The 15,958-nt window shown below is 40.3% G+C and overlaps 2 protein-coding genes across 4 annotated transcripts in view; one reads left to right on the top strand and one right to left on the bottom strand.

Moving 5' to 3' along the window:
* The window catches only part of LOC139985118 (NLR family CARD domain-containing protein 4-like), a 273,181-nt gene that overhangs the window by 121,261 nt on the left and 135,962 nt on the right, over window positions 1-15,958 (top strand). The gene's annotated exons all lie outside the window — the stretch shown is intronic.
* LOC139984745 (cAMP-responsive element-binding protein-like 2) lies at window positions 6,942-13,891 on the bottom strand. Its single transcript, XM_071998771.1, has 3 exons — window positions 13,731-13,891; window positions 10,736-10,939; window positions 6,942-9,518 (listed from the first exon to the last, which is right to left on the bottom strand). Exons 1-3 carry the CDS (start codon window positions 13,791-13,793, stop codon window positions 9,411-9,413), a joined length of 375 nt encoding a protein of 124 aa, XP_071854872.1. The 5' UTR covers window positions 13,794-13,891; the 3' UTR covers window positions 6,942-9,410.

Here is a 15,958-nt window from a genome sequence, read left to right as displayed (position 1 = left end):
TCACTAAAACACAACCCCGATCACTTTGTTTATCGATGAAGTGGTGTGTTGCCGGATTTGCCAAGTTCTTGGCACTACGGGCGAAGCAGGGACGTCGCTAGAAGGGCCGTGGGTGTCTCACCCCTCAATCTTGGTAAAACTGACGATAGTTGGAAAATTAGAGTGCGACAGTCGGAATTTCCTACTGTCGCACTCTCATTTTTCAGACTGTCGCACTCTAATTTTCACATATTCTTGTAATTTGTGAGTGACCTAAATTTTTCTGTCAAAATTGACCGTTAATCAGTCATATTTAACACGTTTTCCTTGTCGTATTGAGGAATTGTATCTCGCGAACCTTATACTCCACCATACAAAACTTCGTACGATTTTGAATACTCTAAAAAAATGCCTTTTAGAACTACTGTACAACGTTCAGCTTCAATTCGGTTAATTTATGTATTAATTTTGCTATTGGGTGGGTTGACCCTGTCCGCTAGCTTCAAGTAAGTTCAGAATATACATTGGCTGTATGAAAACGCTCAATGCTAATCTATGGAAGCTTAAAAGTGCCATCGACATTAGAAAAACTTTGCCCCATAAGTTGACCTTTTTCAGTAAATTGTTTAGATAATAAGATAAAATTTTATCAAAAATCAGAAAAATGTTGGATTGTTCAGTTGCTTTAACTGAGCAATTGAACAACTTTCTGCAAAATGTTTAATTGACAACTTATCATACCTCGCCAATTGGACATTTTTGGCAAAATGTTTAATTGTTCACTTCATTTCAACTGAGCAATTGAAACATTTTCTGCAAAATGTTGAATTGACAACTTATCGTATCTCGTCAATTGGACATTTTTGGGCAAAATGTTTAATTGTTCACTTCATTCCATCTGAGCAATTGAAACATTTTCTGCAAAATGTTTAATTGACAACTTATCTTTTCTCGTCAATTGGACATTTTTTGGCAAAATGTTTAATTGTTATGTAGATGTGAACAATCTCAGGAAGAGATGCGTGCGTCCGCCCCGGCAATGATACGCCTTTGGATCCACTACATGATATTCACAGGAAATGTGCTCAATTCTCAAATCACATGCGGAATTTATTTTTAGATTCATTGTATGACTTACGGTACTAGGGTGGGGTAACAATTAGCATTCAGTTCGCGGTTGTATAACCTTCTATCTCTGGATGGCAGTGTAGCATCGAAGGACATATGTCTAGTTCAGTTCGCACATACATTTGGTCTAATATCGAAATGTGTCATGTTCCCAGACGACTCGTTCGAGTTCAAGACCAGCCACAGTTGGTTTCATAGCACAATTTTACAATTGTTTAAGGCGATCATACACACACACGCGTCATCATATTCTAATATAGTATTGTTGTATATATAGTATATATATATAACGAAATATATATATATAACGAAAATCCACGTTTACTCCAAAAGAAAATATTATTAGAGAAAACCAGAGAAATAAGATATGGCTCATAATTGACAAAAAAGGAGTAAGTTTTAGAAAATATATTGGAAATGTGTCATTTTGTACTTTTCATTCGACTGCCAAGTATTGCTGACGAATATATATATATATCCACTAGTCTCAACATATATATATATAAATATATATATATATATATACGGTATATATATATACGGTATATATATATATATTTATATATATATTAATGCAATGGAGGTAAACGACAAAGGCAAATGAATATATATAAATGAAAATCGTAATGAGTTGGAAAATCAAGAACAGTGAAAAAACTTTCAGCCTCCACAGGGATTCGAACCCGGGCCTTCCGCTCTGTGCGTATATTCGTCCCCAACGCCCCCCTGGATACGCGCATGTGTTAAGTACAATGTGTAAAAGTTAAGGGCCTGACGTTTCGATCCTAACAGGATCTTCCAGTGGCTGAAGGACATACAGGTTAATGAGAATAGGGAGAACACAAAAGAATTAGGTGAAAGAGGATTTTTAGACAAAGGAAGGATAGAACGAAGAAATTTACACAGAAAGAGGAGAGGTACAGGAGACAAATTGTGGAGGGACAAAGGAAGTATTAGGGAAGAGGGTACGGAATAAACTGCAGAAGGACAAAGACATGGAGGTGTGGAGAAAAAGGGTGGAAGAGAGCCAAGAGAATGGAGGTAACCAGGGGGAGAAGGAAAGGAGGGTGGGGGGAAAGCAAAATCCACTGTTGATCTGTGACCATAGAATATCTTCTTGAGGGTGGTTCTGGTTTCACCAACATACTGGATGCCGCAAACTCTGCAAGAGATCTTATCTGCTGTTTTCATTTTAGCTCTACCTATGCATGCTTTAAGCAAACCAGAGTCCGTGGGAACGCCTAGAAGTGACTCTGTGTTATTCCAGTGCTCCACTCGGTGTAAGTAAAGGTTACGATTCTTTGAAATCACAGCTCCATAATTTGACTCTGGATAGCAATAGATTCCAACAATGGCGACCCTAAAGAAGCCCTGTCTTTGTCCTTCTGCAGTTTATTCCTATCCCCTTCTTTGAATCCGCCCTTTGTCCCTCCGCGGTTTATTTGCTGTACCTCTCCTCTCCCCCTATAAATTTCTTCGTTCTCTCACTACCTTTGTCTACTAATCCTCTTTCACCTTACTCTTTTGTGTTCCCCGTATTCACTATACTCATTAACCTGTCTGTACTCTGTGCTTGTATTTGTCACTTATTTTGTCCTTGAGCCTCTGAAGAAGATCCTGCTAGGATCGAAACGTCAGGTCTTAACTTTTACACATTGTACCAAACATATTTCCAATTGATATCACTTTATTAACACTGTTCTGCTGTTCGTAATTACGAAATAGTTTGAAAGGCGTATTCAATGCGATCACTATCCGATTGCTTTCCATGACTGTATAGTAACATCATTACTTTCTGTGAAGAAACTAGGGTAGAAATTAGGCAGATACATGTGTTAAACATGAAATCTCAAATTGGAAAATTATATTTGTACTGTGTGTACTCTGTGCTTGTATTTTTCCCTTGTATATTTTGTCATCCAGCCTCTTAGTATTGACAAGTTGTACGAAGTGTGCAAAACGCAGTTTTCAAAAGTTTGACGTATTGATATATTTTATTAAGTGTGCAAGTCAATGCAATGTCCTTTCTACGCTTCCGTACGATACAGAAATAATCAAGTTAACATAGTTGGCGTAAGGTTCAGGAGTTGTTAAGAATGTTGTAATAGAAGAAGGTTATCCGCCGTGGAAAATAGGGATTTCGCATGTACCAGCTAAGTTTTCATGAAGTTTGAGTACCATACCGTGGGGGGCTTGGGACTGGGGGCTTTGAACTTTTGCAACGCCTCACGGAGCTAACACAAAGTCAATGGGAGCTGTTTCATTTTTTTTTAAGTCCAAAACAGAATTGGCATATTTGGCATGTGTTTCGGGCCCCGTGCGCCATGGAAAATAGGGATTTGACCCAAACTAAGTCCTGACCCAAATTTCGTATGTACCAGCTAGACGTTCACGAAGTATGAGTACCATACCGTGGGGGGCTTGGGACTGGGGGCTTTGAACTTTTGCAACGCCTCACGGAGCTAACACAAAGTCAATGGGAGCTGTTTCATTTTTTTTCTAAGTCCAAAACAAAATTGGCATATTTGGCATGTGTTTCGGGCCCCGTGCGCCATGGAGAATAGGGATTTGGCCCAAACTAAGTCCTGACCCAAATTTCGTATGTACCAGCTAGACGTTCACGAAGTTTGAGTACCATACCGTGGGGGGCTTGGGACTGGGGGCTTTGAACTTTTGCAACGCCTCACGGAGCTAACACAAAGTCAATGGGAGCTGTTTCATTTTTTTTTTCTAAGTCCAAAACAAAATTGGCATATTTGGCATGTGTTTCGGGCCCCGTGCGCCATGGAAAATAGGGATTTGACCCAAACTAAGTCCTGACCCAAATTTCGTATGTATCAACTAGACGTCCACGAAGTATGAGTACCATACCGTGGGGGGGCTTGGGACTGGGGGCCTTGAACTTTTGCAACGCCTCACGGAGCTAACACAAAGTCAATGGGAGCTGTTTTATTTTTTTTCTAAGTCCAAAACAAAATTGGCATATTTGGCATTTGTTTCGGGCCCCGTGCGCCATGGAGAATAGGGATTTGGCCCAAACTAAGTCCTGACCCAAATTTCGTATGTACCAGCTAGACGTTCACGAAGTTTGAGTACCATACCGTGGGGGGCTTGGGACTGGGGGCTTTGAACTTTTGCAACGCCTCACGGAGCTAACACAAAGTCAATGGGAGCTGTTTCATTTTTTTTCTAAGTCCAAAACAGAATTGGCATATTTGGCATTTGTTTCGGGCCCCGTGCGCCATGGAAAATAGAGATTTGACCCAAACTAAGTCCTGACCCAAATTTCGTATGTAACAACTACACGTCCATGAAGTATGAGTACCATACCGTGGGGGGCTTGGGACTGGGGGCTTTGAACTTTTGCAACGCCTCACGGAGCTAACACAAAGTCAATGGGAGCTGTTTTATTTTTTTTCTAAGTCCAAAACAAAATTGGCATATTTGGCATGTGTTTCGGGCCCCGTGCGCCATGGAGAATAGGGATTTGGCCCAAACTAAGTCCTGACCCAAATTTCGTATGTACCAGCTAGACGTTCACGAAGTTTGAGTACCATACCGTGGGGGGCTTGGGACTGGGGGCTTTGAACTTTTGCAACGCCTCACGGAGCTAACACAAAGTCAATGGGAGCTGTTTCATTTTTTTTCTAAGTCCAAAACAGAATTGGCATATTTGGCATTTGTTTCGGGCCCCGTGCGCCATGGAAAATAGAGATTTGACCCAAACTAAGTCCTGACCCAAATTTCGTATGTAACAACTACACGTCCATGAAGTATGAGTACCATACCGTGGGCGGCTTGGGACTGGGGGCTTTGAACTTTTGCAACGCCTCACGGAGCTAACACAAAGTCAATGGGAGCTGTTTTATTTTTTTTCTAAGTCCAAAACAAAATTGGCATATTTGGCATGTGTTTCGGGCCCCGTGCGCCATGGAAAATAGGGATTTGGCCCAAACTAAGTCCTGACCCAAATTTCGTATGTACCAGCTAGACGTTCACGAAGTTTGAGTACCATACCGTGGGGGGCTTGGGACTGGGGGCTTTGAACTTTTGCAACGCCTCACGGAGCTAACACAAAGTCAATGGGAGCTGTTTTATTTTTTTTCTAAGTCCAAAACAAAATTGGCATATTTGGCATGTGTTTCGGGCCCCGTGCGCCATGGAGAATAGGGATTTGACCCAAACTAAGTCCTGACCCAAATTTCGTATGTACCAGCTAGACGTTCACGAAGTTTGAGTACCATACCGTGGGGGGCTTGGGACTGGGGGCTTTGAACTTTTGCAACGCCTCACGGAGCTAACACAAAGTCAATGGGAGCTGTTTTATTTTTTTTCTAAGTCCAAAACAAAATTGGCATATTTGGCATGTGTTTCGGGCCCCGTGCGCCATGGAGAATAGGGATTTGGCCCAAACTAAGTCCTGACCCAAATTTCGTATGTACCAGCTAGACGTTCACGAAGTTTGAGTACCATACCGTGGGGGGCTTGGGACTGGGGGCTTTGAACTTTTGCAACGCCTCACGGAGCTAACACAAAGTCAATGGGAGCTGTTTCATTTTTTTTCTAAGTCCAAAACAGAATTGGCATATTTGGCATTTGTTTCGGGCCCCGTGCGCCATGGAAAATAGGGATTTGACCCAAACTAAGTCCTGACCCAAATTTCGTATGTAACAACTAGACGTCCATGAAGTATGAGTACCATACCGTGGGGGGCTTGGGACTGGGGGCTTTGAACTTTTGCAACGCCTCACGGAGCTAACACAAAGTCAATGGGAGCTGTTTCATTTTTTTTCTAAGTCCAAAACAGAATTGGCATATTTGGCATTTGTTTCGGGCCCCATGCGCCATGGAAAATAGGGATTTGACCCAAACTAAGTCCTGACCCAAATTTCGTATGTAACAACTAGACGTCCATGAAGTATGAGTACCATACCGTGGGGGGCTTGGGACTGGGGGCTTTGAACTTTTGCAACGCCTCACGGAGCTAACACAAAGTCAATGGGAATTTTTTAATGATACTATAACGCACTGCACAGATCTCGGACTTAGTTTATTTTGCAGAGATTTACCCTCGTGAGCGCTATAACCCCCTCTCAATATTTCTAGGGGATTGATCCATACGCCTACAACAAGTGAACTCATCGTTACCAAAAGTAAAAAACAGTTTCACACTACGCCTTACCTTCATTGTATTATCTTTGGAACAACAACCGTCGACAATTGTTTTGATCAGTGCCTGTACCTCTAATTGCTAATACCAAGTATTATTGTTTACAATTGCATAATACAGTAACGCGAAAACGAATCGAACCTGTTTGAAGGTAGCGGACATTAAGAGCGAACAAAAAGTGCAAACAATAACGAGAGAAGCAAAGACCGCCATCTGTTTCTAGCACACAATATGCGATGGGGAAGGTGCAGCAGTATTTATAAGTTATTTGAACATACAATTTAAGGTAAAATTCATCTCACTAATGAATCGCTTTCAATTAATAGTCTTTAGTTATAGAAATAGTTAGGTAGTGCGATACACATCACGAAATAGAGTAATGTCTCTTCTATCGCTCTATTAATATTTGATATCCGTGACATTACTTCTATCTTCGCCAACATTTCGATTGAAAATATAATTATATTTATGAATGAAATAAATTCCACTACAGCGTATACTGTGTACATACTGAAACTAATGAAAGACTTCCCTAACATTGTACTTGCATTAAGGTGTACTGTATAATTCCAGTAACTCTGTGAAAGAAATCCATGAGCATACAAATTAAATAAATGTTTTCTTCTTATATTTGTAACTTTTAGCTGTTTTTGTTTAGGTAAGGGATTAATTTATTGTTCAAAGTCTGTGTAGCAAAATATAAAAGTTCTTGTTGTAATAAGATAGGCTTACTTATGAAATAATCAACCAATAAAGAGTTATTTTAAGAAACTAGATCCTTTTATTGTCCACTTTACTCCATCACAAAACCAAGAGAGTGAAGCCTCCTGTGCGACCATACATGGTGTTGCTATACAATAATATAACAATTGTAACAGTTCTAACCTATGTCTCTGAAAACAAACCATGGCTCATGTGCACAAAACTGCTATCCATGTTTGAACTTGTCTGCCAATTTGACAATTTTGAAGAGCATTTAATGATGCCATGCTTGATGAATTATTGTGCCTGAGGATGTATGAATTACAATATGACTTTTAACACAGCAACCACAGACTGTGTCTATCAATGAAGCAGAACATGAAGTTAAAGGGGACATTCAAAGTGACTATACACCACTATGCTATCAACAATGAAGTTACTTCAATATTTATAATTACCATACAACATACTTTTGTTAAAACATACAACTCCTGTAATCCTCAGGTAAGTATAGTGTAGTATATTTCTGAATTCTCTTAAAGTATTTACAAGTATTTATAAGGTATGAAAAGAAAAATAACAGTACATGCTTGCATACTATCATGACAATTGGGGACTATCACACAGTATTAATTGACAACCGTCATTTTGACTGTGATGGAATAAGCACACTTAAAGCTACAACCAGGACACCCTAACCCCCTTCCTCAGATCCTCAGCTATGATAAGCCAATGAGGATTCTTCGCAAGTTCCTGCTTTCGTGGCGAGTTCCTGCTTGCAGGAGGATCTAATCATACATACATACAAATTTGATGTGAACAACTAGTCCTTCGCCGGACAACCTCCAAAGCTGATTTTGGTTGTCTGAACATTTGGTCTGTAGACCATTAACATTTTTCCCTTGTATGGGTACCTTTTAGTAATCAAATATTACAGTCTACATAGTACATCTATTGCTTAGAATTTTAAGTTTGTTGACACTCACCTACAGTAATATATGATTGTAAGTGCCACAGATTGTGTACTATTAGTTGCTTCCATGGCTTCCTATATATATGTCAATAACCAACTTTGGCAGAGCACCAAATGGAAATATTCAATGAGCACAACCCATCCTACGGTACCTGATGCGACCTGACTATTTGTACTTGCAAAGTTTCAATGGTAACAAACTAATTAGAATAAAATCAAGTTTAGCATCATACTTTGTTCCCAGTCAAACGTTGACAGCTCCCATAATGTACCACATTCTATACTCCTCGGAATATACAACAGGCATCTGGCACTTAGTGCCGAGGTCAGCCGAGAATATATTTATTGAAGTATTCAATTCTTCATATGTATGATAAATGATAGACTTGCACCATCATGTACTAATCAGTGCTAAGAGCAGACGTCATTAAATATTCAGAAGATTTTGTCTACTGTACTTTCAAATAGTGTAGACTGTAGACAAACAGTCTACTAGTCTTTAAAATAGTGTAGACTATAGAAAACAATCTACAAGTCTTTGACTTGTCTTTCCAATAGTGTAGACTGTAGAAACTCCATTTGCTAGTCTTTCATATAGTGTAGACTGTACAAAAGCAGTCTACTGGTCTTTCATATAGTGTAGACTGTAGAAAACAATCTACTAGTCTTTCAAATAGAGTACACTGTAGAACAACAGTCCACTGGTCTTTCCAATATTGTAGACTGTAGAAACTACATTTACTAGTCTTTCATATAGTGTAGACTGTACAAAAGCAGTCTACTGGTCTTTCATATAGTGTAGATTGAAGAAAACAATCTACTAGTCTTTCAAATAGTGTAGACTGTAGAACAACAGTCGACTGGTCTTTCCAATAGTGTAGACTGTAGAAACTCTATTTGCTAGTATAGTGTAGACAATAGAAAACAATCTACTAGTCTTTCCAATAGTGTAGACTGTAGAAAACCTCATTTTTTGTGGACTATATCCATTTTGTCTACTCTATCAATCCATGATGCCTTTTATGAATTAACTGCAATCTGTCTAATCGTCCCACATTTTGGGGTGAAACAAACTAGTTTTCTTGATTTGATGATTGAGAACTTTATCATTCAATTGATTTTCATAATTTCATTGATTCTGATTTTTATTTTCAAATAGTTTGGAGAAACTTGATCTTCGGCTTTGTTTGACTGCCTTCCATTTCGTCCAAGCTTTGCAAGAATGAATCGAGCAAAACTTCCCCAAATGGCAAGAAAACTCTGTTCCATGCTACCCTTAAGGTGCAAAACCATTTGAAACCTACAGTATCAGTAAAATGCTAGATTACCTTTATCTGATATGATACAATTTTCACAACATCTAAAATAAATATCATATTTTTATGATAAATTAAGGTGATGTCAAAACCCCAAGTAGTAAATTTAGCTTCACAGGTGGTCCATCGTTGAGAAATCATTTCAACCCTTCTTCTCCGAATCTACTAGATCCTCAGATGGCTGCACTTTTACTACCGGCAAGATATCCTCAGGTTTCGGTAAAACTCCATTCGACAGTTGCTTTTTGAGCTGCAAAGAAAACGCCAATTTCGTAAATGTTTATATGTTCTTTGTTTATACATCAGGCAGTGAAGCATACTTTGATAGTAATTAGCATAAAGGAGAAATGTTCTGATATGTGGCTGTACCCAGAACAAGACACAAGGATGGTGGTGTCACACATATATGCGAGAAAGGAACAGCAGTTAATCCTTTCATTTGAGCCAATGATTGTAGTTCAGCAAAATTTATCCATGTATTCCTCCAAATTCCCCAACCTACCCCCCCCACCATGCAACCCCACACCCTGGAGTCTTTAGGTAATTATAGCTGACCGATTCTAGCTGATCTTAAATCAAGAACATCATCCTCCCCTCCAATGTGCCAGTCCCCCACCCTCCCCCACCCCCAGCATTAAGGTAATTCCCTCTTACCTGTTTTAGCTGTTTTCTTAAATCAAGAACATCCTCCTCCCCTCCACTGTGTCAATCTCCCCCCCCCCACCCCATGCAACGTTTAGGTCATTCCTGCTTACAGATTCTAGCTGTTTTCTTAAATCCACTGTGCCAGTCCCTACCCCCAACCCCCAGCATTAAGGTAATTCCCTCTTACCGATTGTAGCTGTTGTCTTAAATCAAGAACATCCTCCTCCCCTCCACTTTGTCAATCTCCCCTCCCCCCACCCCCTGGCATTTATGTCATTCCTGCATACCGATTCTAGCTGTTTTCTTTAATCAAGAACATCCTCCTCCCCTCCACTGTGTCAATTTCCCCCTCTCCCCTTTGCCCCCCCCCCCCCCCTTGGCATTTAGGTAATCCCTTCTTACCGATTCTTGCTGTTTTCTTAAATTAAGAACATCCTCCTCCCTTCCACTGTGTCAATCTCCCCTCCCCCCCCCCACCCCCTGGCATTTAGGTAATTCCTTCTTACCGATTTTAGATGTTTTCTTAAATCAAGAACATCCTCCTCCCATCCACTGTGTCAATTTCCCCCTCTCCCCTCCCCCCACCCCCTGGCATTTAGGTAATTCCTTCTTACCAATTTTAGATGTTTTCTTAAATCAAGAACATCCTCCTCCCCTCCACTGTGTCAATTTCCCCCTCTCCCCTTCGCCCCCCCCCCTTGGCATTTAGGTAATTCCTTCTTACCGATTTTAGCTGTTGTCTTAAATCAAGATTATCCTCCTCCCATCCACTGTGTCAATCCCCCCCCCCCCCCCCTTGGCGTTTAGGTCATTCCTGCTTACCGATTCTAGCTGTTTCCTTAAATCAAGAACATCCTTCTCCTTCCCTTCAACCATTTCTTCCAGCAGTTGGTACTTTTCTTTCTTCCTGGCTCTGCACTCCCTGGCACTCTGTCGACTCCTCTCCAGTTTGGTTTTCTGATCGATTGCCTTCGAAGCTCTCTTCCCTTTACGGCCTCCCTGTTTCCTCACTTTGCCGCCGAGTGACTACAGACGATTGGGAGAAAAAAATTCAGAGTCGTTCATGTATTCTGCAGTATAATACTTACATGAGATGTGACTACAGTAGCTAGAACATGCAGGATATGGGAGGTGTAAAGTGGTGGGGGCTATGGTAAAGAAAACTAGTTACTGTGGTAAATATCACATGCTGTACTGTAAAAAATATTTCAGTTGCATTTAAATTTCCTCAATTTCTGAACTTTTGCTTTTGTTGGAGAGTAAAACACAGTTACAGATTTGAATACTTGTTAGCAATTTTTGCTGGAAAATACTCGGTGATGTTGCAGTACTAGATTATCATGAAAACCATTGTACTTAGTGTACTAAACATATAGCCAAAGAGAAAACCCTAACAATGACATCTCTAACCAGGATTGTCCAACTCTTTAGAATAACAAAGGGTACAGATTGAACCATAAAGTACCTTACAATACCTACTATTTATCCCTGATATTTAGCATCATGCTCTCCTGTTTTGGGATATACTGTACAGTAAGGTATAGATATAGCAACGGCTTTAAAATTAAAATTGCCAAATTTCGAAATGTACAGCATAATCATGTACAGTTGAAAGTGTGAAACCCAATTGGAGAGATGTAAACATGGGTTCGCCATTGCAATCACTGAAGGATCAAACAAGAGGAAAAATAGGCGAAGCTATATAGCTAGTTAAAAAGTAAGTTTTGAGAATACACAGCTGCTAATGGATGATTTACAATTCTATATCTCACAAAGTTTTCAATGCTATGAGTATTAGTAACTTACTGGCTTCCTCTTGTGCGATTGAACTACCGTACATGTATATCAAGAAAAAATGTTATTTCTATTTTCAATTCAGTCTACCATGTTGAAAACAAGTCTTGTATAGATCTGCCGACTGTGCTGGATAATTGACCCAAAGAAATAATGAAGACCATCAAGATCATGTTTGCCTTTACTTATATTGTAATCTGCAGTTCCAAAAACGTTGAAGGTTTACAGTATTGTTTGAGGACAAGCCTCAAATGACTTTACAACTTAACCCCTGTCACAACCACATACCAAAGTGTGTACAATTCAACAAACCCTCCTGGGGCACTTAAATTGCACCGCATTTGCGTGTTCCCTGGGGGACTTCCCGTAGGGTGCAGTCACAAACCAGTGCACACAAAGTTCTATGTTTACAAGTTACCTTACAAGTCCCTATTTATACACCTGGGTGAAGAGAGGCAAACAATATTAAGTGCCTTGCCCAAAGACACAACGTAATGATCTTTCCAGGATTTAAACTTACAACCCTTAGATCACAAGTCCACTGCCTTAACCACAATGCCCTCTAACAGCCAATTAAACAACATAGCATTAAATTGAAGTAATTTATATCTTTAGCAAAGTCTAGAAATTCTCAAAATTAAATATTTTTGGCATATAAACAGCATTTTATCAAAGAAAATCGGCCAAAGTAAATCATATATACTAAACATAGTTCTCTAAAAATCTGAGTTACACTCAGCTGTATTTTTCTTTTCTTTCTCTCTAGAATGTGATCAAAGTTATCAGGAGTATCAGGCACCTATTTTGTAAATTTTTTGTGAGGATAACCTTTCTTTGTAAGATATTTCCTCTGACATGGCTGGAAAAGAGATCAGCTTAATTGCAGAATACCCCTCAATACAAAGCTCTACTCTTTAGCTGGCTTCACCATCACACCAACTAGGTAACTGATTTACCCTTCAGAAATTTATCTTTCATAAAACGGCTAAATTAAATAAGAATGAGAATCTGATTACACTGTAGTTGGCTGCACCAACTCAGACACTAGGCAACCATATTACCCTTCAGAAATTTTACTTTCGCAAAACGGCTCTATTATTATCAGAATAATATATCTGATAACGTGTTTAGTACTGAAATCACAAACAAATTTTAGTTTCAATCAGGCCCCATATTAATAACAATGTAATGATGGGTTGTTCTCAATAGGAATGGCAAAACAAAACATGAACCATCCTGACGGTGTAGGCACACACTCCCTACTGGACTCCCTATAAGGATGCGGTGGCCAATCTCTTTTGAGGGTGTTGCTTCAAAGTTGTGGGGTAGGTCTATTCTGCAATTATTCCAGGAGATCAATACTTTGCATGTATTTGGTCTTACTGTAGAGTACTTATCCTTGGTTCATTAATGTCCTACAGTATATGGGCAAAGTAGAACTTGAATTGAAACATCAAGGCTACTGATGTTTGCTATACAGAGTGTTAGCTCAGTGGTTAACACCGGTGCCTTCCAATCATAAGGTCCCCGGTTCGAGTCACTCCCAGATTAATGTATGTCATCCAGTTACAGAGTTGTTGACAATAAACAATTCATAATCATGGACGTTAAATGTGAATGTAAGAGACTGACTTCTGACAGCTTGCGGCTTTGGTAAGCCAATGAGGCTTCTTCACGAGTTCCTGCTTGCAGGAGGATACATACTGATAGTGCTGTACTATGATGTAGGGCTAGACCTACAGTATACCCCTACCCAATAGTTAACCAGGCTTGTCCCTTGCCTGTGTATCTTAGTGTACTGGCACTTAAGGTTCTGTTAGCCACTTTCCTTAAGCCTTTAAACGTACTCCTTACCCTTTCCGTTAAGTTACCACAAACAACCTAGAGCTTAGGCCTAGTCTACATCATTCTAGCCAGGCCTGTAACTGTAAGTTAACGTTAGGCTTAACTTTCAACAAGTATAAACAATTATTCTTTTCCCATTCGAAGCGTACGCTGCAATGACGTTGTTATGCTGTCTTACATTTCTGTTATCATCATGGCCATCTACTGGACTTTTCTTGTCATCTTCGTCTGTTTTCGTCATATTTGTTCGATATTTGAGACAAAGAAATTGATGTTTTGCTTAGCCACAATGTACAACCTGTCAACAGTGTAATTGGATTATGCTATACGGTAGGCCCAGTTCAGCTACGAAATTCTGACCAAAATACATTGCGCAATGAATGAACTACGCAATAGGTCTCTCTTACGCAATCAATTTCTATGCTCTTACGTGATTGGCTGGATTCCGAGAGGACCTTTACGAATGGGGAAATTCCCGACGTCCATACAGCTGTATGATTGGGCTTCACCAATGGCTCTATAGCGAACACCGTACCGATAGCAGGGTACTCAGTGGCGCTCTCGCCCATGTTCGTAGTTGTGTGCATGTTTTTACCTTAATCCTTACATCGATTGCAATTATTTGGAAGTTTATATGATTCTTTCCGAAAGAAATGAAGGTTAACTACCAAATGCTTTGCAAATAGAGTATGCTATTTGAGTATGTCGTTAGTCTTGTTAAGAGGCCTCGTATGTACAGCCTCAGGCGCGGCGGAACGGGAAAATTATTGGGGGGGCTAATGTGTGGAGACCATCTAAGCGGAGCGCCACCATCGGTTGGCGCGGAGCGTACAAGAAAATTTTGGGTTTTTCAAACCCCCCAGATGGCCGGAAACGGCACTTCCCGAGGTGTTTTATGCTGCGAATACCTAGCCCTAAAATATGGGTCTCAAGCCTGCAATTTCTCAGATTGCACGTAAATATCTGTGAAAACATTGTTATGTGTAATTGTGTATATTCGATGGTGTTTTAAGAGAGTAGCTATTACTCGTATAGTGTACTCGCAAAGACGTTTTTGAGTGTAGTAAATTACTACTTGCAATTAAATGCAATATTTAAATAAATGTCATAAATAAAAAACTGAAAGCATTTCTTAATGTCAACAAATGGGTAATTCCAAAACCATGTGCAGTTGCCAACAAATCTATGAACCAAGCACTGTCACGAATGCATGTACCCTATACAATACAAGTGAAATGCTAATATTGTGCTTTTGTTCGTTTAATCATTGATTGCGTTTAAACATAGAGCCATGTTCCACGCCTTGAGTGTACTCGTAGTGTAAACGCAAATTGTGTAGCGTTTAGCTTATTGCACTCTTATTTAAAACACTAATATTCGATGAGGCATGATACAGACAATCGATTATCATATCAGTTGCAATGCTCCGAACCTCCCCCCCCCCCATGTTCGCCCTGCTCCCCACCACTCCCACCCCACCCCTTTTGTGATTCCTTACCCAGACCACCATCCCACTATCCCATTGTTTTTACCCTCGTATCGACTGCAATTCTTTCAGAACAGAGATTAGATTTCCTCAATGTAGAAGGTACCAAAAAGTCCAAAATACCAAATAATCATGATCTAGTCATCCATTAGACTTTAACGTTTCCCGAAGTAGCACTCTCGTCGATCAACGTCGTTGATGAATTTTCTCGCAATGATTCTTTCGTCCAGTTGTTGCGCGATCTTTTTGTGTACATGCAGGATTGTAAGGTCATTAAGTCGCTGTTGGGTCATCGTTGATCGCATGTATGTTTTGAGACGTCGAAGAGAGGAGAACGACCGTTCTGCTGTACATGATGTCAGGGGAACGGTCAAGTACAACATTAACAGTTTTGCTAATTCACTGAATAGCTGCATTCCGCCTGGGATGCCCGTGAAAAAGCTGCGAATAGTTGTCATGGAAGAAACTCTCTTGATGTTCTCACCAGTGGCGGCGTTGTACGCCTCTTTAGCAGCTCCGAATAATTTGATTTCGGACGCGAGCCTTGAAGTGTCCAGATCCTTCTTGTATGCATCCTGGACTGCTTGAAGAATATCCTCTCTCACCACTTGACCATTTGCTGCCGTCATCATTAGCTCTTCGGTCTTCATGAGCTTAGACAGGGTTTCGGCGTTGAAGCGCTCATCAAGGGCCATCATACAGCAGTCCAGAACCTGATATACTTGGTAACGGTAGTACTCTTGTGCCGTATTCCAACGAGCAGGTTCAGTGTCACCATCTATTCGCCTTGGTGCACGCCTCCGCCTTGGCATGCTTGGTGGTGAACAGTTGAACTTCTCCGATTCTGTGACACATCTCTCGAACAGATTGTCGTAAGCTTCTTCGCTACGTAGATCCTGAAGGTACCGCTTGTAGATAGA

The sequence above is a fragment of the Apostichopus japonicus genome, chromosome 17, assembly GCF_037975245.1.
Source record: "Apostichopus japonicus isolate 1M-3 chromosome 17, ASM3797524v1, whole genome shotgun sequence".
NCBI lineage: Eukaryota > Metazoa > Echinodermata > Holothuroidea > Aspidochirotida > Stichopodidae > Apostichopus > Apostichopus japonicus.
This window is presented reverse-complemented; position numbering and strand designations above follow the sequence as displayed.